The 24,144-nt window shown below is 41.8% G+C and overlaps 1 protein-coding gene across 2 annotated transcripts in view; it reads left to right on the plus strand.

The window, feature by feature from the left end:
• LOC121552711 (protein stum homolog) overlaps nt 1-17,682 on the plus strand; it is a 37,918-nt gene extending 20,236 nt beyond the window's left edge. The window contains exons 2-4 of one of the 2 annotated variants that reach the window (XM_041865723.2): nt 9,935-10,114; nt 15,113-15,121; nt 17,086-17,682. In XM_041865723.2, the coding sequence (XP_041721657.1) occupies nt 9,935-10,114; nt 15,113-15,121; nt 17,086-17,120 (224 nt within the window). In that variant the 3' untranslated portion in view covers nt 17,121-17,682. The remainder of the gene's footprint in view (nt 1-9,934; nt 10,115-15,112; nt 15,122-17,085) is intronic. The other variant, XM_041865724.2, reaches the window with a different exon arrangement.
• The last annotated feature ends 6,462 nt before the right edge of the window (nt 17,683-24,144 follow it).

The following is a 24,144-nucleotide window of genomic DNA, read 5'->3' on the forward strand; positions in this document are numbered from 1 at the left end:
GATGGCCAAAATAAATAGATATGCTGATAGTGGACAACCTTATTTTACTCCTCTTGACAGTTTTTAATTTTACCCCATTTTCATGGTATCCAATTGGTAGTTACAATCTTGTCACATCGCTGCAACTCCCGTACAGACTTGGGAGAGGCAAAGGTTGAGAGCCTCGTGTCCTCCGAAACACAACCCAACCCAACCAAGCCACGCTGCATCTTGACACAATGCCTGCTGTGTCAGAGGAAACACCGTACACCATACACCTGGCGACTTTGTCAGCGTGCACTGTGCCTGGCCTGCCACAGGAGTCGCTAGTGTGCAATGGGACAAGAACATCCCTGCCGGCTAAACCCTAACCTGGACGACGCTGGGCCAATTGTGCGCCGCCCATGGTTCTCCCGGTCACGGCCGGCTGCAACAGAGGCTGGACTCGAACCAGGATCTCTAGTGGCACAGCTAGCGCTGCGATGCAGTGGCTTAGACCACTGTGCCACTCGGGAGGCCCCTCCTTTTCTCAGTTTAAAACTTTCTGAGAAATAGCCATTATTGACTATTTTACACCTAGGATTACTTATCAAAAGCCTTTTCAAAGTCAGCTATGAATAGCAGGCCTGGTTTCCCAGATTTTACGTAGTGTTCTATTCTTTAAGTACTTGCCTTATATTATCTCCAATGTCTCGTCCATGTAAAAAACCTGTCTGATTAGAATGAATAATGTTCAACAATACCTTTTTAATTCTATGCGTTATACATTTTGCTAGAATTTTTGCATCACAACACTGAAGTGTAAGTATCCTCCAATTTCTTAAATGGACAGGATCTTTATATTTCCCACTTGTATCCTGTTTCAGTAATAATGAAATCAGACCTCTTCTTGAGTCTCTGATAACCTACCATTTACATACAGTGGGGAGAACAAGTATTTGATACACTGCCGATTTTGCAGGTTTTCCTACTTACAAAGCATGTAGAGGTCTGTAATTTTTATCATAGGTACACTTCAACTGTGAGAGACTGAATCTAAAACAAAAATCCAGAAAATCACATTGTATGATTTTTAAGTAATTAATTTGCATTTTATTGCATGACATAAGTATTTGATCACCTACCAACCAGTAAGAATTCCGGCTCTCACATACCTGTTAGTTTTTCTTTAAGAAGCCCTCCTGTTCTCCACTCTTTACCTGTATTAACTGCACCTGTTTGAACTCGTTACCTGTATAAAAGACACCTGTCCACACACTCAATCAAATAGACTCCAACCTCTCCACAATGGCCAAGACAAGAGAGCTGTGTAAGGACATCAGGGATAAAATTGTTGACCTGCACAAGGCTGGGATGGGCTACAGGACAATAGGCAAGCAGCTTGGTGAGAAGGCAACAACTGTTGGCGCAATTATTAGAAAATGGAAGAAGTTCAAGATGACGGTCTATCACCCTCAGTCTGGGGCTCCATGCAAGATCTCACCTCGTGGGGCATCAATGATCATGAGGAAAGTGAGGGATCAGCCCAGAACTACACGGCAGGACCTGGTCAATGACCTGAAGAGAGCTGGGACCACAGTCTCAAAGAAAACCATTAGTAACACATTACGCCGTCATGGATTAAAATCCTGCAGCGCACGCAAGGTCCCCCTGCTCAAGCCAGCGCATGTCCAGGCCCGTCTGAAGTTTGCCAATGACCATCTGGTCTAAACTCCACTCACCGTGTTTGGAGGAAGAAGAAGGATGAGTACAACCCCAAGAACACCATCCCAACCGTGAAGCATGGAGGTGGGAACATCATTCTTTGGGGATGCTTTTCTGCAAAGGGGACAGGACGACTGCACCGTATTGAGGGGAGGATGGATGGGGCCATGTATCGCGAGATCTTGGCCAACAACCTCCTTCCCTCAGTAAGAGCATTGAAGATGGGTCGTGGCTGGGTCTTCCAGCATGACAACGACCCGAAACACACAGCCAGGGCAACTAAGGAGTGGCTCTGTAAGAAGCATCTCAAGGTCCTGGAGTGGCCTAGCCAGTCTCCAGACCTGAACCCAATAGAAAATATTTGGAGGGAGCTGAAAGTCCGTATTGCCCAGCAACAGCCCTGAAACCTGAAGGATCTGGAGAAGGTCTGTATGGAGGAGTGGGCCAAAATTCCTGCTGCAGCGTGTGCAAACCTGGTCAAGACCTACAGGAAACGTATGATCTCTGTAATTGCAAACAAAGGTTTCTGTACCAAATATTAAGTTCTGCTTTTCTGATGTATCAAATACTTATGTCATGCAATAAAATGCAAATTAATTAGTTAAAAATCATACAATGTGATTTTCTGGATTTTTGTTTTAGATTCCGTCTCTCACAGTTGAAGTGTACCTATGATAGAAATTACAGACCTCTACATGCTTTGTAAGTAGGAAAACCTGCAAAATCGGCAGTGTATCAAATACTTGTTCTCCCCACTGTAGGAGTGGTTAAAACATGCTAATAATGGTCCTCTGAGTATATCAAAAAAGGTTTGGTATACCTCAACCCTGGAGTTTTCCCGGACTTAAAGTCTTTAATTGCATCCAGAAGATCCTCCTCTGTAACTTCACCTTCACATTATTCTTTCTGTATGGCTGATAATTTTACATTATCAATAGAAAAAAAATCCGTACAATTAGCTTCAGTTAGAGGAGATGGAGGCGACTGAAACGAAAACATATGCTTAATGTACTTTGCTTCCTCCTTCAAAATATAATTAGGTGAATCATTGGTGACTCTGTCATTTGTAACCAGTTTCAGTAAATAATTTTTTGTAGCATTTCTATGTTGAAGAAAAAATATTTTTGTGCATTTTTCCCCATATTCCATCCAGTTTGCTTTATTTTTATAATATATTACACTTGATCTTTCTTGAATAAGTTCCTCCATTTCTTTTTGTTTTTCCTCTAATTTATTATGAGCCTCTCTCTAAGTGACAGATTTTATTGCTATCTATCTGTTCCGTTAGACCTTCTATTTCCTTTCTTAGTATGGACTCTTTTGACCGAAATTGCTTTTGTTTTTGAGATGAGTACTGAATTGCATGGCCTCTAAAGGCACATTTAAAAGTGTCCCATACAATAATGGAATTTGCTGTACCAATGTTATGATGGAAAAATTCAGTTATAAATTCCTCTGTCCTAGTTTTAAAAAAGTTATCATCCAATAGGCTTTGATTAAATTTCCAATATCCTCGCCCACGTGGAAATTAAGTAAGAGTAATATATATGCCAATTATATGATGGTCCAACTGCATTCTGTCCCCTATCAACACTTTTTAAATCTTTGGTGCCAATGAGAATAACATAAGAAAGAAGTCAAGACGACTAGCTTGATTGAGTCTCCTCCATGTATATCTCACTAGGTCAGGATATTTAAGCCTCCATATAGCCACTAGTTCTAATGTATCCATGACATTCATGATTTCCTTAAGAGCATGAGGGTGATAGTTTGTAGTGTCATTTCCTTTACGGTCCATTGAGCTATTTAAAACAGTATTATAATATCCTACCATAATAATAGAGTCTTGTATTGCTTGCAGGGTTGATAATTTATTATATATATTTTCAAAGAAGCATGGATCATCATTATTTGGTGCGTAAAGGTTAATGAGCCATATCTGTTTATAGTCCAATAATTTAAAATCATCCATCTACCTTGCGGATCTGTTTGGACAATTTGCACATTCGGAACAAAATTACTGTTAATTAATATCATCACCCCTTTTGAGTTTCTTTGCCCATGGGAGAAGTATATTTTGCCCCCCCGTCCCTCACCCCCGTCCCCCCGTCCTTTTTCCACACAACTTAATCTAGAATTGTTGAATGAGTTTCCTGTAAACAATAGATATTATATTCCTTCTCTTTGAGCCAGGTAAATATTGTTCTTCTTTTCTTATTATCTGCTAAGCCATTACAATTATAACTGGCTATACTTATTTCAACTGTTCATTTGATTGGTCTTGATGGAGAATTAAAGAAAGCCTCTTCTTTTTTTAGTTCATTTTCCTCTACCTTTGTGTCTTCCCATCTTTTATGTCACATCAAGGTGTTGTGGAGGATGTCCATTGTAATCTGATCAACAAGTGAGAGAGACAGTTGGATACATCGTATAATGGCATTCTGACCATGGCAAACCATTACAATGGGATTCGCATAATTAAAAAGGCAGCATCAAAAACAACTTAGGAAACCAATTGGAAAGCACAGAGAGGCTCTTTAAAGTAAAACCACAGAAGCCCCTAACCTGTTTCATAGCAGTTTTTAGTGCTTATTTTTTATCACAAGGCCTTCTGAATGGTTACAGGGCCCCCATTGTACCACTCCCATTGCTCTCCCTCCCCATGGCACAGCTGCAGTTTCCATGACAGCAGCTAGAGCCTACCAGAACAGAAGGCTTTTCCTACCACCAAAGGTCTGCTCCGTAGATGGTTGTGCCTGTCTTTCTGGAGTAGGATGCATAACAGGGGGAAATTATGGGCTGTTTTAGGGAAAGCTAATTGCATACACTTGAAGTGACTACTCACATTTTTAAACCCTAGATGAAGTGATTGAAAATGAATAATTACATAGTACTGGACTTTAGTAAACTTGTAGTACAAGCCATGACTGTACATGCACAAGCTTTATTAGGACAGAGAGAGAGAGAGAGAGAGAGAGAGAGAGAGAGAGAGAGAGAGAGAGAGAGAGAGAGAGAGAGAGAGAGAGAGAGAGAGAGAGAGAGAGAGAGAGAGAGAGAGAGAGAGAGAGAGAGAGAGAGAGAGAGAGAGAGAGAGAGAGAGAGAGAGAGAGAGAGAGAGAGAGAGAGAGAGAGAGAGAGAGAGAGAGAGAGAGAGAGAGAGAGAGAGAGAGAGAGAGAGGGGGGGGGTCCGGCACCACAGCTGGCTTACAGATCCTCATCCGAACAGAATCACAGAGGGTAGATATATGTTTCACCCTTTAGATGAGTAAGATAATGTCAGGCACACTCCTTCCCTCTCTCCATCCATCCTGCTTTAATACTGTACAGCAACCAGGTGGCCATTAACAATGTAAATACACTGGGCCATAACACATTTGCCGTCAGTGGTGAGTGGTTAAAGTGAGGTGTCAGAGTATGTACGGTACCAGCTGCATGCTGGATGATTAATAACAAGCCCTCTCTAAGCAATACACATGAGCCTTCCTTCCTAGAAGCAACTTAATCAGCTCCATCCAGACACATTCACATTTCCATTACTGAAAACAGAGGAAAATGAGGTCTGGGTACACATCACAAAATGATTCATAAGAGCACAGATCCCTCATATGATGCACGAGCATCGGCTGCATGAGGACATGTTGATGTGCTCCCCCAGTCTCTAATTGTGTTGACTGAACTCCCATAATGGCTTTGCGTCTTGGGTTAGAAAATAGATTAATTTGTGGGTTTATTCAGATGCAGAAAAGCAGACACTAGGTCACACTATTTGTGATCTTGGTTGAGAGTTGACAAATTGATCTTTGACAATGGGAGTTCATTAAAAACAAACCTTCATGAGGAGCACTGTTAGTCCATTTAATCAGATGAACTATGGGCTTTGGACCAATGCTCATGTTGTCCTTCTCTGCTGAACCTCTCTAGAAATAAGACTGTTCATCGTCCTGTGGGAGACTTAGCACTGGTATCATTGGCTGTCCTCCAACAGGAGAATCCTGTTCCAGTCTCTGCCTTAGAATTGACTTTATTGTAAGCTAACATTGTCATGCCCTTGATAAAGTGTGGTCTAATACCAGCGGGAGAAAGGTGTCTGTTGGCAGGTTTTTCTGACTCTCCTTTAGATGTAGAAATGTTCTACAACCCTCCACAATTGCAACAGATGAATAGAGTTGATATGATATATTGTCTTTTAAAACACAGTCTATCAATCTAGTATATTTCAATTCATGCTGGATCTCTATCCGTTCTAGATTCTGGCCGTTCAAACAAATAAAATTAGATTGGTCATAAATTGTAGCACCTGTTACTGTCTGGTGGTGACGTCTCAGGCCCAGAGTGCCTTCTAAGCTTGTCCTTGAGCTTGTGCCCCTTTTTTAATATCATAAATTGAGGTCACTTAAACTCATAGAATTGTCCATTTCTGTTCTGTGTGCCAGGAAGACTTTGACAATAGCACCATCAGGGCAGACTACACATCTGCCATGTATCCAACCTCAAGGCTAATCCCACGTCTCCCAGGCACACACACAAACACGCATGCACACACACAGACACACACGCACACACACACACACACACAAACACGCACGCACACACACACGCACACACACACACACACACACACACACACAAACACGCACGCACACACACACACACACAAACACACACGCACGCACACACACACACACACACACACACACACACACACACTGTTATCAAGCTGTTTGTTAGCATCTGGGGACCAAAAACACACAGCAAGACACAGAGAGTACTGTATGTGGGTCATGCTTTGATGCAAGCCCAACCATCCAGTATTGTTATACTCTGTTGGCTGTCCCAATATGTTAGGAGGAGCCATAAAGATATAATCATAACAAAATGACGTTTATGTCCCTCTCCAGCCAGCTAGAGCATGGATGTTGTGGCATGCTGCCTCAATGAGAGAGAGAGAGCAGACCTGGGAGGAGGTTGAGCCCAGGCAGGCAGGGAGGCCCAGTAAGAGTGGAGGTGGGTTCCTGGGTGGATGATTGATGGGGTGTGTCTGCTAGTGCTAGAGACACCCTGCCTGATGCAGGGATGTAGATACTGTTTGGACTGGGTAATGTTGACAAATACCCTAACCTGCCTGGCTTATGTAGGTCTAAAGTGAGTGAGTGGGGGTGGAGAAGGGATGGGAAGGGGAGGTTGGTGTGAGGCAGGGGGAGTATGCTTAACCAAGGTCATTTTCTATTTCAACCCTGGCATATCCAATGGTCTCTCTCTGTGTGGGTTAGCACTGTGAATGCTTAAGGGTCCAGTTTACCCATGCATTTGGTGCCCAACCCTTAGTATGTTTACTTTACAAAGACAGGGTATCTAAATGTTGCGGGAAACTGACCTTTTTTAATGTTCAATGTACAATGTTCAATCATAAATGTTAACAAAGCTTTGAGTAGCACAGGCAAAAGTACCATTCAAATCATGAAGGACAAGCATTTTAGATTATCCAACACATTAGCACCTAGACTGAAGTGTGGAACAACATAAGAGACCCACTGGTGCTAAGTACTGTTGACATTGAGTTTGAGTTTTTAAAGAGGGCAACTGCAAATAATAAAATCCCTCTTACTGTAGATCAAAGCAACTCAAACTTCCTTTAAAAAAAATTTGTTTTCTCTCTCTCTTTCTCTCTCTCTTTCTCTCTCTCTCTCTCTCTCTCTCTCTGGAAAGTAGAAGCATTCACAGATGTTTATTCCCAATGCTGGAGGGGAGACAAAACACACAAACAAATACAGGCAGGGAGAGAGAGAGGCAAGAAAGCCTTCATATAAAAGTTCTGGTTACTCACTCTGAGCTCAGATGAGTTCCCCTCTAATTCTGTCCCAAGTGGTCCCTTCCAAGGCCACTCTCAGTGAAAGTTCTCTCTCACTCTCAAAACCCCCCCAAAAACAAGGACTAAACAGGATAATTAACCTTCCACTTTTTCAGTGGGCACTAAGTGTGAACGGTTCAGAAAATTACAGTCATCAGTGGCGCAATGCATGAGGACGATGACACTCGCCATACTCCTCGCTCTCACTCCACACACAGGTGGGTTGGAGGAGGGAGGGAGGGATGGATGGAGGGGTTGATGGGGGTTGAAATATGGCTAATGAGGATAGGCCTGGGTGTGAAGGCGTTAGTAAGTCGGGGAGACAGTTGACCGCGGATGACGCTGTCAGGCAGGTGCAGAGTCTGTTGACAGCTTAGTGTTACAGATAGAGAGGGAGAGAGAGAGAGGATAAGAGAAGAGAGAGACAGAAACAGAGAAAGACATCATTAGTGATGAAAATTACACCAACAGAGATTTAACTTTAGTTTGCATTTCTTTTCATTTTAGGATTATTGAAAGATGGGACGATCTCAACTTTTCCCCCCACAAATATTTGTATTAATAACAATTTAAATATATATTTTGATAGACCAAAGTATCAGCTATCACGCCATGTGAAGGAACAACCTAATTCTTTAATTTGTTTATAAAATGCAACTAACTGAATTTGTCAACTCCGTCAGACACCATAAAAGGCATTACATTTTTACATTTAGTTTTCAACAAGTGTTTTAAATGTCTTGATTGTTTAATCCTAACATTAGATTATTCAAATATGTAATACAAATCTCCAAACGTGTTTTTATTGTATAGCGCTATGTAAGATTAATACAAGCATTTGTAAAATATAGAAAATTATTCATTTGAAAATCCCCCCCAAAAACAACCATTCTATCAGATCTTTCAGCACTCTGATGGAGTTGACGTTAGGCAAAAATCTGACGGAGTTGATATTTTACGAAATTTACAAAAATTGTAATGTCATTCAAGTGGTATACAAAGTAGCAATTTAGTTTTTGAATGAAAAATCCCCCCCAAAAAATATATTTTGGTATTTTTTAAATTAGTCCACTGTTGTATACAGTCCCAAAATGTTTTGCATGTCAGCAGTCAAGTTGATACCCTCACATTCCTGCGTGTGCTCTGGTCGTATTTAGAATTACTGGGAGGAGACTGTTTTGTGTCATCTCTCATGAATTAATATTTTTTACTCTCCAGAACCATGGCATACTTTATAATTTAATCACACTCGTCTGATTATCTCTAGATCAGTTTGTAATCGATTACTTTACAGCAGGATATAGCCTTGATTTGAAAAGGACATAGCAATTAAGCAGCATGTTAAGTTGGTCTTAAATCAACTGACCTGCCATGTGCAATCTCACATAGATAACCCTCTAAATGATTTGGATGAGATCCATATATCAATCAATTAAAGAGCATATCACAAAGATGTATTTTTATGGTCCTCCTAACATTTTGTGTAGAACTGATTCTCTATGACCCCCCCCCCCCCATGTAAACCTACCATTCTGATAAAATTATTAAATGGGCTCATCATCTGAACAAGCCAAACTTGGCACAGGACCAGTGAACACAAGGACTGCTAGTCCCCTGCTGCTGCCAATAGATTTTTGGGCTCTTTCCCTGTAAATGATGTTTATCTGCAGTTGGAAGAAAGGCTATTTTTAGCCTGATTGGCCCGTTGTAAAGGAAAGGGAGGCAGATCTCTGGCACTAAGTACTCTATGTGTTGGATTCTCCAGTATGATTAATGGTATGTCTCATTGATAAACCAGATTAAAATGAAACATTAGCTATACAGAGACACACACACACACACACACACACACACACATTGTGGTCCCTATTCAAATCAACCATAAAATATGTTGATGCTAATAGAACGTTATCCCAGTCACATGAGACAGCTCCAACCCAACCCTCTGACCTAGAACTGTAAATAATATGTAATTTAGCTTCAGATCCAGGGCTGTGTGTGTGTGTGTGGGGGGGACGACTCAGGACCTGTATGAGTGGGTGATAGAAAGGGTTTTGTTCAGATCCCCAAAGGCACAAAGACACTATCACTATCCTGCCTCCGCTGACCTCGACAGAGTGGAGGAGCTCCTGGAGTCGTATATACTTCAAGATTATTATTCAACCTTTGCCTAATTGACTGAACAATGTTTTGGGCCATAAGTCAGTTTACATAGTGTTACTCTCCTGCATATGAATTCATATTGTATTTTAAACTTCCTTTGAACTGCCCACTATCTTTGATCTCCCAAAAACCTGTCCTTTTGAATATTCTTGAATATTCTTTGTCCCAAGTCCTAATATGTGTGTGTGTGTGTGTATGTTTGCGTGCGTGCATTCGTGCCTCTGCGTGTTCTCTATGCAGGTACGTTCGTGTCTGCCTTCACGGTGCTGTGCGGCGCGCGGACGGACCTGCCTGACCGCCACATGTGCTGTGTGTTCTGGCTGAACATCGCAGCAGCCTTCATCCAGATCCTCACAGCCATCGTCATGGTGGGCTGGATCATGAGTATATTCTGGGGCATGGACATGGTCATCCTGGCAAGTATGTGTCACTCTGTATTATGCATTTCGACATGATTGATGTAACTTCAGAAAGTCTATGTGTATAAAGCTTATTATAGTGTAGCAAAGGTTTACACAGGACATTTTCAAGGAGACCATCATAAGACAGGTCAGAAAAGGTCCAGAAAGGTTATGTCGGACCCCACTCATGAACTAAACACACATGTACTGAACACAGAGTTCCAGCTGATGTCATCAGGGAGGCGTTATAGGGGGCCTAGACGCAGGCTGAACAGATACAAACATTCATTTGTCTAAGTCAAAGCCTTGCCTGGCATGAACTAATGCATTTTTGAATGGGTGGGGAGGGGGAGTATGATGATGATGTTGTTTGTATGTTGTGTCAATTGATTCTATGTATTTATGTGGAAGCAGCAGCACTCTTATTGTCCAAGTCAAATTTCCCCCCAGGGACAATAAAGTAGATCATATCTCAAATCAAATAAATGTTATTTGTCACATGCGCCGAATACAACAGGTGTAGACCTTACTGTGAAATGCTTACTTACAAGCCCTTAACCAACAATGCAGTTTTAAGAAAAACAAGTGTTGAGTAAAAAATTGATAAGTAAAAAATTACAATTACAAATAATTAAAGAGCAGCATTAAAATAACAGTAGCGAGGCTATAGACAGGTGGTACCGGTACAGAGTCAATGTACGGGGGCACAGGTTAGTCGAGGTAATTGAGGTAATATGTACATGTAGGTAGAGTTACAGTTTTTTCCGATAACAAGCATTGTTCAATACTGTGGATACATGTGCAAAACTCTAAATACAGTTATCACAACAACACTATGTGGTAACCTGGGGATCATTTGTCATTGCTTTGACACAAAATGCATTCAATGACAACATCTTTCAAATTACATAAATACTTGTCTCACAAAAACACCTTTACCAACAAAACTCTATGTATCTACAGACCATTTTGCAAATGTTAAGATACCCTTACCAAAACTGTTAAACTCAAGTTCAAAAACTACTGAAAATTAAATTAGACTGCAATTTTTTACATTGCTACAGTAAAAGCAAAATTGAAATTCTAAAATAAAATAACAATAATAATATCTCTTAATTATTCACAGCTGATTTTCATTCTACATTACGTAACTGAAGACCTACCCAGGTGTGGGGACATCTTTGGAATATATTTTACATAAACATGGACCCAGCCAGAGATCGTGTAGTGGCTTACAGAGGTGGAAGAGTTGCCAGGAGAGGCAGAGGATTACGTATCCGTGGTGGAAGACGACTGAGGGGAAGAGTTGTAGTGTCAAATGAGATTAGGGCTACAATCATTGATCATGTTGTCAATCAGGGTCTATCAATGAGAGATGCTAGTCTCAGAGTGCAGCCAAATTTGCAACGCTCAACTGTGTCATCTATTATAAGAACCTTTCAGCAAACTAACAGGTAAGATATGCATTCTGCATGGGCATCTACCTGTACTGAATATTACTGTAGAGTAGTAAATCGAGCAAAAGCTCTACAAACCACTTGTGTGTAATTTTATTTCTGTTTTAGGACCCAATGGTTACCAAATGGAGGGGGGGTAGGATTTTCTCTGCTCAGCAGGAAGCTGTAATTGTTGACATGGTCATTAGCAACAATGCCATAAAATTCAAGAGAGTGTTGGCAGACAATAATACATTTCAAAATGTTGAAAGTGTATGCACGACAACCATTGCTAGAGTCTTGACAAAGCATCATATCAGCATGAAGCAGATGTACACTGTTCCCTTTGAGAGGAACTCTGATCGTGTCAAGGAACTCCGGTACCAATATGTCCAGGTAAGATGTCTATATCCTGTAATACAGTACTGTTTTTACTGTAAACAAAACCCACCAGAGCACTGCACACTCAGCAGTGATTTCAATTACAGTATACTGTAATGTAAACTACTGTTATAGAATAACTGTTATGTTGCCCTGTGGATTTACAATATTTTAGAGTGTCATGGAGCTTGAAGCCAGGCCAACACCACACATGTTCGTCTTTGTGGATGAAGCTAGTTTTAACATGGCGAAAACAAGCCGACGTGGAAGGAATGTGATTGGGAAAAGAGCAACAGTGAATGTCCCGGGCCAGAGGGGTGCCAACATCACATTGTGTGCCGCAATATCCTCTGAAGGATTGCTGTTACATAAACCACTAATTGGGCCATACAACACAGAGCGCCTCATTTCATTCATGGATGACCTCTATGGAAGGCTTTTGCCAGGTGAAGAAAGAGGGCAAGTCAGAAGAAATTTGGAAACCTGGGTGATTGTATGGGACAATGTGGCATTTCACCACTCCCATGCAGTCACAGAGTGGTTTGCAGCCCATCCCGGGATGGTGTCACTTTGCCTCCCCCCTTACTCTCCCTTCCTCAACCCCATAGAATAATTATTTTCCTCATGGAGGTGGAAAGTTTATGACCACCATCCACATGATCAAATGTCACTCTTGGATGCAATGAATGCAGGATGCCTGGATATCTCTGCAGAAGATTGCCAGGGATGGATCAGGCATGCAAAGAGATTCTTTCCCAGGTGTATTGCGCGAGAGGCCATACGGTGTGATGTGGATGAGAACTTGTTGCCCAATGCAGCAGACAGGGTCGACTAGAATTGTTTTATATCTGTTTCATTTGGACAATATGCTATGCATATTCATAGTGTGTATACACTTTTTGTTTGTTTAACAGTACTTTATTTATTTATTTTTGTGTATTCTGGAATTACTCTGCAAAAAGCAAAATACAGTAATTTGCAAAAATAAAGTAAATTGTATTGAAGCATATTGCAGCCTGCTTTATTTCTTTACATATCTTGCAGGACATTCTATACAGTACAAGTTTACCACTCTTCCTTTGTAAAAAAAGACTGTTGGTTCATCTAAAAAAAATATGATATTAAAGACAAATTGACACATTTTCAAGTGGTAGCTGCTTTTAGAGTTTTGTAGGTCATGATACTATGAATGAAAAAGTGTGCATGTCGTGAGAGACTGTTAGCTTTCATTTGGTAGAAAGATTTGCTTTTGAGACATGTAGGATGTGCATTGTCAAGTTGCATGTTTTTTTGATAAATGTATTTAGAGTTTTGCACATGTATCCGCAGTATTGAACAATGCTTGTTAGCAATGGAAAAAACTGTAAAGTGACTGTGCATAGATAATACACAGAGAGTAGCAGCAGCGTAAAAGGGGGGGGGGGACAATGCAAATAGTCAAGGTAGCCATTTGATTAGCTGTTCAGGAGTCTTATGGCTTCGGGTTAGAAGCTGTTAAGAAGCATTTTGGACCTAGACATGGCGCTCTGGTACCACTTGCCGTGCGGTAGCAGAGAGAACAGTCTATGACTAGGGTGGCTGGAGTCTTTGACAATTTTTAGGGCCTTCCTCTGACACCGCCTGGTATAGAGGTCCTGGATGGCAGGAAGCTTGGCCCCAGTGATGTACTGGGCCGTACGCACTACCCTCTATAGTGCCTTGCGGTCGGAGGCCGAGCAGTTGCCATACCAGGCAGTGATGCAACCAGTCAGGATGCTCTTGATGGTGCAGCTGTATAACTTTTTGAGGATCTGAGGACCCATGCCAAATCTTTTCAGTCTCCTGAGGGGGAATATGCTTTGTCGTGCCCAATTCACGACTGTCTTGGTGTGTTTGGACCATGATAGTTTGTTGGTGATGTGGACACCAAGGAACTTGAAGCTCTCAACCTGCTCCACTACAGCCCTGTCGATGAGAATGGGGGCGTGCTCGGTCCTCTTCTTTTTCCTGTAGTCCACAATCATCTCCTTTGTCTTGATCACGTTGAGGGAGGTGGTTGTTATCCTGACACCACATGGCCAGGTCTCTGACCTCCTCCCTATAGGCTGTCTCATCGTTGTCGGTGATCAGGCCTACCACTGTTGTGTCGTTGGCAAACTTAATGATGGTGTTGGAGTCGTGCCTGGCCATGCAGTCATGGGTGAATAGGGAGTACAGGAGGGGACTGCGTGGCAGATGTGTTGTTACCTACCCTTACCACCTGGGGACAGCCCGTCAGGAAGTCCAGGATCCAGTTGCAGAGGGAGGTGTTCAGTCTCAGGGTCCTTAGCTTAGTGATGAGCTTTGAGGGCACTATGGTGTGGACAGGGTTAGGAGTTTTTCTTGACCACATGACCTGTCCAGGAAAAGCTCCTGGTCCTGTTCATAGAGGGTTGTGTATGGTATTATCCCTATACACTTCGCCACAGCCCCAACAGATAGACAGGGTTTTACATGTGGTTTGATGGGTACTGTAATTATATCTCTCTCTCTTCAATGCTCACTGTAGATTGAATTGCGTTGCTAAAGGCACTTTTCTGAATGTGAATTTCAAAATATCTCCATCTCTTTAAGAGGAAATTACCAGAATAGATATATTGACTCACATTGTGCATGAGATACTTGGCATGTAGACCCCGTTCTTCCGCTTGTACTATCTTGTGTCTGCTTTATGTTATCACTTGAGGCAGTTTCATTAAAATGAACCATGCTCTATAGCTACAGAGTTCTCCCCATTGGTCCCACGGATGCTTTTCAGATTGGCTTGGATTTCATTATTAGAGTTCTCTCTCTCCATGCCACATAAGGGGATGGATTCCTTTGAATCATGACAATTGCTATTGTTTGCAGAGAGCAGGCCTTTGTCAGGATAGCAATGTGATATTAATTGCTGTGTGTGAGAGGAAAAAGCTGCTCCCAGAACACTATTGAGCATCTTCCTGTTGTTATTATTAATCCTGTTATTGAATTTAACCACTGAGCTCTGGATCCTATCTTCTAACTATCTTCTCTTCTTTACATATCAGAGGGTTGATTTCAACAGTGTTTGTTACTACAGTAATCTTTCTCTGGACATTTCCTTGAACATGCTGTTCCACTGTGCAACATGTAGCTTCTCATGGTCTCAATATTAATTGTTCTCATGTTTATTTTCTCTGTTACTCCTCCTAAATGGATTAAAGTTTCTGATGGTAGGTACTGTATGCATAGAACTACACAGCTGCCTTATCGCACACACTGCCACCATTGCTTTTTCCTATTCCATCAACTCTCCATCAACCCCAATGTGCCTGTGCCTCCGCCACCTCCCCTCTGGCTGTATCTCACACTGTTTGGGTTTGATGTCCTCCATCGTGCTCATTATATCGGTCCCCTGAATGTCCTCAGCCCTGTCCCAGTCCCAGCATGCTTTGCAGCTTGCATCGTCACAGATGAGAGAAGACGCTATGCTTTTGAGCCATTCTATATCTACAACTGAGATCAGGACTCTGTCTCAGCAGTGCATGTCTGGGAAGAGTTTTCTAAAGGATATTCCAATAGTGTACACTACCGGTCAAAAGTTTTAGAACACCTACTCAAGGGATTTTCTTAATTTTTTTACTATTTTCTACATTGTAGAATAATAGTGAAGACATCAAAACTATGAAATAACACATATGGAATCATTTAGTAACCATAAAAGTGTTAAACAAATCAAAATATATTTTATATTTGAGATTCTTCAAATAGCCACCCTTTGCCTTGATGACAGCTTTGCACACTATTGGCATTCTCTCAACCAGCTTCATGAGGTAGTCACCTGGAATGCATTTCAAATAACAGGTGTGCCTTCTTAAAAGTTAATTTGTGGAATGTATTTCCTTCTTAATGCATTTGAGCCAGTCAGTTGTGTTGTGACAAGGTAGGGGGGGGTATACAGAAGATAGCCCTATTTGGTAAAAGACCAAGTCCATATTATGGCAAGAACAGCTCAAATAAGCAAAGAGAAACGACAGTCCATCATTACTTTAAGACATGAAGGTCAGTCAATACGGAACATTTAAAAAACGTTGAATGTTTCTTCAAGTGCAGTTGCAAAAACCATCAAGCGCCATGATGAAACTGGCTCTCATGAGGACCGCCACAGGAATGGAAGACCCAGAGTTACCGCTGCTGCAGGGGATAAGTTCATTAGAGTTACCAGCCTCAGAAATTGCAGCCCAAATAAATGCTTCACAGAGTTCAAGTAACAGACACATCTCAACATCAACTGTTCAGAGGAGACTGTGTGAATCAGGCCTTCATGGTCGAATTGCTGCAAAGAAACCACTACTAAAGGACACCAATAATAAGAAGAGACTTGTTTGGGCCAAGATACACGAGCAATGGACATTAGACAAGTGGAAATTTGTCCTTTGGTCTGGAGTCCAAATTTGAGATTTTTGGTTCCAACCGCTGTGTCTTTGTGAGACGTGGTGTGGGTGAACGGATGATCTGCGCATGTGTAGTTCCCACCGTAAAGCATGGCGGAAGAGGTGTTATGGTATGGGGGTGCTTTGCTGGTGACACTGTCTGTGATTTATTTAGAATTTAAGGCACACTAAACCAGCATGGCTCCCACAGCAGTCTGCAGCGATACGCCATCCCATCTGGTTTGGACTTAGTGGGACTATCATTTGTTTTTCAACAGGACAATGACCCAACACACCTCCAGGCTGTGTAAGGGCTATTTTACCAAGAAGGCGAGTGATGGAGTGCTGTATCAGATGACCTGGCCTCCACAATCCCCCGACCTCAACCAAATTGAGATGGTTTGGGATGAGTCGGACTGCAGAGTGAAGGAAAAGCAGCCAACAAGTGCTCAGCATATGTGGGAACTCATTCAAGACTGTTGGAAAAGCATTCCAGGTGAAGCTCGTTGAGAGAATGCCAAGAGTGTGCAAAGCTGTCATCAAGGCAAAGGGTGGCTACTTTGAAGAATCTCAAATATAAAATATATTTTGATTCGTTTAACACTTTTTTGGTTACTACATGATTCCATATGTGTTATTTCATAGTTTTGATGTCTTCACTATTATTCTACAATGTACTTGCACTCAGTTTATTCAGGTGATGTGTTCGCCAGTCTTCTTATCAACATCACCTGTAACCTCACTGCGCCCTCTCTCTCCTCCAGGCTATAGGGATCAGAGGGTTCCCCAGCAGGTTTAAGGCTGGCCCAGCCCAGCTCAACATGAAGCCTTGATGTACAGTTGTCTCCTAACAAGATGTCCCCCTGGGGAGAACCAAGGCAGGATGATATTCACAGGCTTAACCCCACCCTACCTACTGTACCGTATCGCTTACTACTACTACTACTGCAGCTGCTGCTGCTGCAGCTCCACTTCACAGCTCAGTGGTAGAATGAGGAGCACGTCAACATTGACGCGCCCAAAGTGTCCTGTGAAGAAAATAACACAATTAAATATGAGTATGTGCCAACGGTATGTACAGTACTTTACCGTGTGTTAAGGACTATCCATCCTATCTGGGGTACAAATTAAGTGTTCAGAGGTTTTTATGAAAAAGTGAAATGTGCAGTTTATTCCTCTGTGTATATTATCAGCTGTTCACCACACACGTATTATGACTATTAGACTTCAATAGAGTGAAGATGGTATCAGTGTCTTTCAAGTCCTCCAGGATTGTATAGTATGTGATGTTATTAAAGGTCCAATGCAGCCGTTTTTATCTCAATATCAAATTATTTATTGGTAACAATTAAGTAACTTACTGTAATAGTTTTCCATTAAAATTGTCAAAAAGAAACAAAAATAGCTTCTTAGCAAAGGGCAATTCCTCAAGCAAGAATTTTGCTAGGACTGTCTGGGAGTGGTCTGAATGAGGAGGGGAAAACTGAAAATTAGCTGTTATTGGCAGAGATGTTTGGAACTCTCTTTCTTATTGGTCTATTAACTATTTTAACACATGGTGATGTCACCATGGAAGGCCAAAACTCCATCCCACCAAAACAAGCTGAAACTTCAGGCAACCATTTCAAACAGCTCTTACACTAAAAGGGCATTATCAGAATTCTCACAAATTCACACTATTATTTCAACCTCATAGTGTAGGAATATATATAAAACACCGAAAAATCTACGCTTTGACTGCACTGGGCCTTTAAAACGTATGGCACGTGGCGATTAACTTGTTTTATATACAGTAATATTCTGCATGGATACCTTTTGTATCATTCTTCAGATATGTCTATCATATATAAAGACTACTCACATCACACACACACACTTATAGCCTTCTGTGACTTTTGTACTACTATTTATTGGTTGTTGTTTTTGTTAAACCTCAATGTACTGTATTGTTCAATGTCAATGTATTGTTCAGTGAATAATTCTGGGCCAGTTGCCATAGATACTGTCCATTAATTAAGTATATGTGTGTACACATGGGACTAAAATGAATGTAATTGGTTATTTTTGCCTCATGCAAATGTCAGGAGGAGAGTGAGACACAACTACCGCGACCAGTGGTGCTGTATGATCCATTTAAATAGTGGGATTTTAAAGCTAGAAATAATAGAAAAGTAGAAAAAACATAGATTGTAGCATATGCTTTGATTGTGTTTTGAAGACATTTATTTTTTTAAACAAGTTTATTATAGTCAATTCCCTTAAATAGCCTACAGACCCAGGCGAGAATTGACAGGAGCTTGGAAAAAGTGTAAGAGGAATGTAGCTAACTCAATGTGCCAAATATTAGCTTTTGTTCAGATAGATACTGTAAATTAAACTTGTACTTTGTCAAGATTCAAGAATGGAAGTATGTGTCAGTGGCTTGTGTTTGAAGAAGAGTGTGTGATGAGTTTATTGACGTATTATAGATAACAAAAGCATTACGAAAAAGATTTAGCTCCATGCATTAATGTCACATTTCATGATCCCTGCACTTGAATGCAATGGATTGTGAAGAATATAACATCCTCATTGGAGACTGCAATTATGTTCACAAAAGGAGATATTCAATGCATTTGTGAAATTTAAAGACCACTATAACTGTTCAATTCTTTTTACAGAATAAATAAGATGATTGCCTCAAAAAGCTGTAAAATCACATGGGTGTACAGAACAGCAAATATAAGTGACACCCTCAATAAACAAAGTATGTAATGAAAAACTCTGTTTTTGTACTGAATGTGTGGCAGGTTTAACAGGCTCATCTCTTGTCCTGATCGGGTCAGAGCTGTTACTAGACCATTCCCATTGAACCTGACTGTTAACAGCAGACTGTTAACCAGACAATTCTATCCTCATAAGCAGATCTATTGTTGAGCGGTTTCTGGTGCTTCTCCACTTGCTACGACAACAGCACTTGAACAAAGGTGCCATTGGAGGACACAGAGGCTTTGCGGGATGGGAGGATAGCGAAGGAGGGGTCAACGATGGCCAGGGAGGAGTCAGCCATTGTGCAGAGCTGAGCGTGAGAGCTGATAGAGGGACAAAGCTGCCTGCACGCTGTAGTGGTCAGTACAGGGCCCAAAGGTATTAGAAAACCTAGGTATGGCTTGTTGTGGGTAGGCAGACATGGCCTCACAATTGTCCTAAGATCAGTTGTCTACGGTCTATGATAGAATGTTGTATAAGAGCAATTTGTCTTTTGCATGTTCAACATGCAACCAGACTGTAAAACAGTGCGTCATTGATGTAGCATGCAGGATAATGGTTATCCTTGGATATCCTCTTTTTCTCTGCTTCAAAGCAGCAGACAAACATCTTCTCTATTAAATCAACAGTAAAATGGATATTGTTACAGTATTTGTCTTTAATATGTCTTGGAAGGATTCCCTCCCTCTGATAGCAGGCTATTGGATCCCTTTTCTCCAAATAAGGAATTCTCTCTCCTGGTTGAACAGACATTTCATGTTAGATCTTTTCAGGCAGCGACAGACAGTACATAGCATTCTATTAGTGATTAGGAGACAGTAAGGTGCTATTCTGCATCAAGCTATCTAAGGTTAGGGGAGTGGATTTTAAAGATATTCATCTCCCGAGTGGCGCAGTGGTCTAAGGCACTGCATTGCAGTGCTAGCTGTGCCACTAGAGATCCTGGTTTCGAATCCAGGCTCTGTCGTAGCCGGCCGCGACCCGGAGACCCATTGGGTGGTGCACAATTGGCCCAGCATTGTCCAGGGTAGGGGAGGGAATGGCTGGCAGGGATGTAGAGCATGGCGTTTGCAATGCCAGGGTTGTGTGTTCGATTCCCACGGGGGGTATGAAAAATAAAAAAATAATGTTACTAACTATAAGAGCGTCTGCTAAATGACGTAAATGTACATAACAGTGCTGGAGATTCTAACAACAATAAATGTGTTTATTCACCATTAAGATGGTGATACACCAAGACAGCAGGGATTTGATCCCAGAGGCTTCAAAGGGAGAAGAGCATTAGGCTATTGTTTCAACCATGACATTACAGGCCAGTAGGGGGCGCTCTGAACTGTATTAAACGACTAAGAGATTGCTCATCTCATTAATGGTGCCACTGAAACCCTGACTATGCTGATCTCTTGTCGAGTCTTCATGGTTATGACTCAAGGTGCCTCACATAACTGGTTGACACAGATGTCTAATGGCATTATTTTTCTCACGTCACCTATCTTGTGGAGTCCTACCTCTCAGCGGGATGTTCATTTTCTGCCTCAGAGAATGTGAGTGAATGTAAGGCAATGGGATACAATGCTTCCTCGATCCTTTGGATATGATGAGGACACAGCTCTGCTTCTAAGTCTGAGGGTTATCAGAGGTATGACATACATTTCCTCAATCCTCTGTTTCCTCTGTGTTTCTGTAAAGTGGGACTCCAGCATTCCACGCTCTCTGTTTCCCATGATGTCGTTGGCTGAGGAAAGTACAAGGAGCGTTCTCTACCACTAGCTGCTCTGTTTCTCAGTGACATCACTGAATAAACAACACATGCGTATGTAAAGTAAAGGTAATTCTTTGTGATGTACGTTATTGTACATAATTGTTTGGTCTTTTGTCGGAAGCCGGGAAGCCCAAAATGTTCTGACTGTGGCATGCATCTTGGGCGATTTCTACCATGGGCATGATGTCCCTCACACTAATGCAGTCAGCTAGGACCATTGAATGGCATTAATGGCATTCGTTAAAATGCAACCCAAACCTCTCCAAATTGACCTCATGGATTGCTCTGTTGATTGATCAGGCAATTGATTGATTTTACTCTTCTTTACAGTAGCGGACTGGTGATTCATACAGACCAGCGATAGATCTATCCCAGGGGGCAATTGAGCATGTCACCACGGTGATCCATATACATCTTGGGCAATTCCCATAACCTGATCCCTGCTCTCGCTCATGTCCCCTTCCTGTCTCACACACACACACACACACACACACACACACACACACACACACACACACACACACACACACATACACACACACACAGCTGCCCAGTGAAACATGGATTTCCAGGGCCACATAAAGCCTGTCATCAGCCAATCTGAGCCAATTTGTCATCATCTCTGGTGATCAGCCCTGAGCCTTTTTATAGCGACACTTCACGAGATGACAGGCAGAAAGGGTTAACCTGTTACACAAGCCAGCCGTTGGCTACAGTATGTTGCGACTAGTACAGATGGGAAGATGGGATGGGGAAGAGAGGGAGGAGAGAAGAAGAGAGGATGTATGGGTGGGTTTCATGCATGGCCCCTCTCCAAGCCTCCCTCTCCCCAGGCCAGCAGCGTTGTTCAGACTCACTGCCAGCTTCCTGACTCAGGCCAAGCATGACTAAATAAGGCAGTCTTCTCCTCCTACTTTGGGGAAAAAACACCCGAGCAACTCAATAACATCATCCTCATTCTCCCACGGCCACACCACCTCCTCTCACACTTCTCCCACGGCCACACCACCTCCTCTCACACTTCTCCCACGGCCACACCACCTCCTCTCACACTTCTCCCACGGCCACACCACCTCCTCTCATACTTCCCCCACGGCCACACCACCTCCTCTCACATTTCTCCCACGGCCACACCACCTCCTCTCACACAGAGAGTTATACGGTTTGTGGAAATGTAATGCTTCTCATGCCCCCTGACCTTTCATGTAACATCTGCTTGTCATGATGTAGTTTGGCGACTAGATGACAGCAATTGCATCACACAAACAAAAAAGCCTGATCTGAAATGATGAGCGAATCACACAATCTAAAGACTGATAGATTTGATGCTATTTCGGTACTGTAACCATTTCAGCGAAAATCAACAGTTTGTTTTACAGTAATTGACCAATATAATTGTATATATCATAGAATTAGATGAATCTCTATTTATACTTCCAGTACTTGGGATTGTTGACATTATATTGTTTTTATCTTAGCTAGTGGCCAAGCGGTAGCTGTGGAAGCATTGACGTATACACATCCTAACAACACTTCATCTGCTACAATGCCATGTTGAAAATGGCCCTTGTAATGAGCTGATGACTAATGGGAGACATAAATAGACAAACATGATTAATAAACAAACACCTACAGCACCAGCAAATGATTAGTTTGTCTTTATACTGTATGTCAAGTGGCAGATTCATATATGGCTTATTATGACGTTCCTCATCTAGGGTTGGGGTTCTTCCAAATGTGTTTATGCTTGATTGTTGTCGTGTTTCCAGGTGCTGGTGGCTCCTTGCCTGTCAGTTGTCATGTGAACAGTTGGTGTGAGCGTTTACTCTCTGACCATAATCATGTTCTGGTAAAAACAACACTTCCTAGAACAGCTATATTATCTTATTTCTTTTTTTTTGGGGGGTAGATCAGCTTTAATATTGCGGATAGATTGTAACTTCCATCAATGTAATTGTCTGCATCACTTCCAATCCCCCATGTATTTTTTCGCAAATATATATATATATATATATATATACAGTGCCCTCCACTATTATTGGCACCCCTGTTTAAGATGTGGTCGAGGACTTCCAAAAATTCTCCTTTTTTTTTAAACAACATAGAACCCAAATGCAAAAAAGAGAAAAATCCAACCTTTTATTTAAGTACATTACTTTGGTGGTAAAAAAAAAAAATCACACATTTAGAAAAAGAAAAACTTGAAATCATGTGTCCCACAATTATTGGCACCCCCTAACAATTCAGCTGAAAATTTTAATTGATTTTTTTTTAAAATATATGTTTCTGTAGTTGCTAAAGTTGGTCAGGGTATCTAGGAACTTTTAATTAGTAATTCATGACTTCCTGTTCCCTGGGGTATAAATATGACGTGACACAGAGGCCTAATTCTCTTACCCATTTGTCAACATGGCAAAGACAAGAGAACACACCATTCAAGTAAGGCAGATTTGTGTCGACCTTCATAAGTCAGGCAATGGCTACAAGAAAATAGCCACTCGCCTTAACTTGCCCGTATCTACAGTCAGAGGAATCATTAAGAAGTTTAAAACAACTGGAACAGTGACAAACAAGGCTGGAAGAGGTCCCAAGTTTATCTTGCCACAATGCACAGTGAGGAGGATGGTAAGAGAAGTAAAAAAAGTCCTAAGCTCACTGTCACAGAATTGCATCAAAGAGTGGCATCTTGGGGTCACAAAGTCTCCAAAACAACCATCAGACGCTCTCTACATGCCAACAAGCTGTTTGGGAGGCATGCAAGGAAAAAGCCTTTTCTCACTAACACTCACAAACGTAAACGTCTGGAGTTTGCTAAGCGGCACTGGGACTTCAACTGGGATCGTGTGCTTTGGTCAGATGAGACTAAGATTGAGCTTTTGGCAACAAACACTCTAAGTGGGTCTGGCGTAAACAAAAGATGAGTATGCCGAAAAGCACCTCATGCCCACCGTGAAGTATGGTGGAGGATCTGTGATGCTGTGGGCCTGTTTCTCTTCCAAAGGCCCTGGGAACCTTGTTAGGGTGCATGGCATTATGAACGCTTTGAACTACCAGGACATTTTTAAATAAAAAACCTGATGGCCTCTGCCAGAAAGCTGAAGATGGGTCGTCATTGGGTCTTTCAGCAGGATAATGATCCAAAACATGTGGCAAAATCTACACAAAAATGGTTCAGCAGTCACAAACTCAAGGTCCTCCCATGGCCATCTCAGTCCCCAGACCTCAACCCAATCGAAAACCTGTGGGGCGAGCTAAAGAGGAGAGTGCATAAGAGAGGACCCAGGACACTGGATGATCTAGAAAGATTGTGCAA

Source organism: Coregonus clupeaformis, chromosome 36, assembly GCF_020615455.1.
Source record: "Coregonus clupeaformis isolate EN_2021a chromosome 36, ASM2061545v1, whole genome shotgun sequence".
Lineage (NCBI taxonomy): Eukaryota > Metazoa > Chordata > Actinopteri > Salmoniformes > Salmonidae > Coregonus > Coregonus clupeaformis.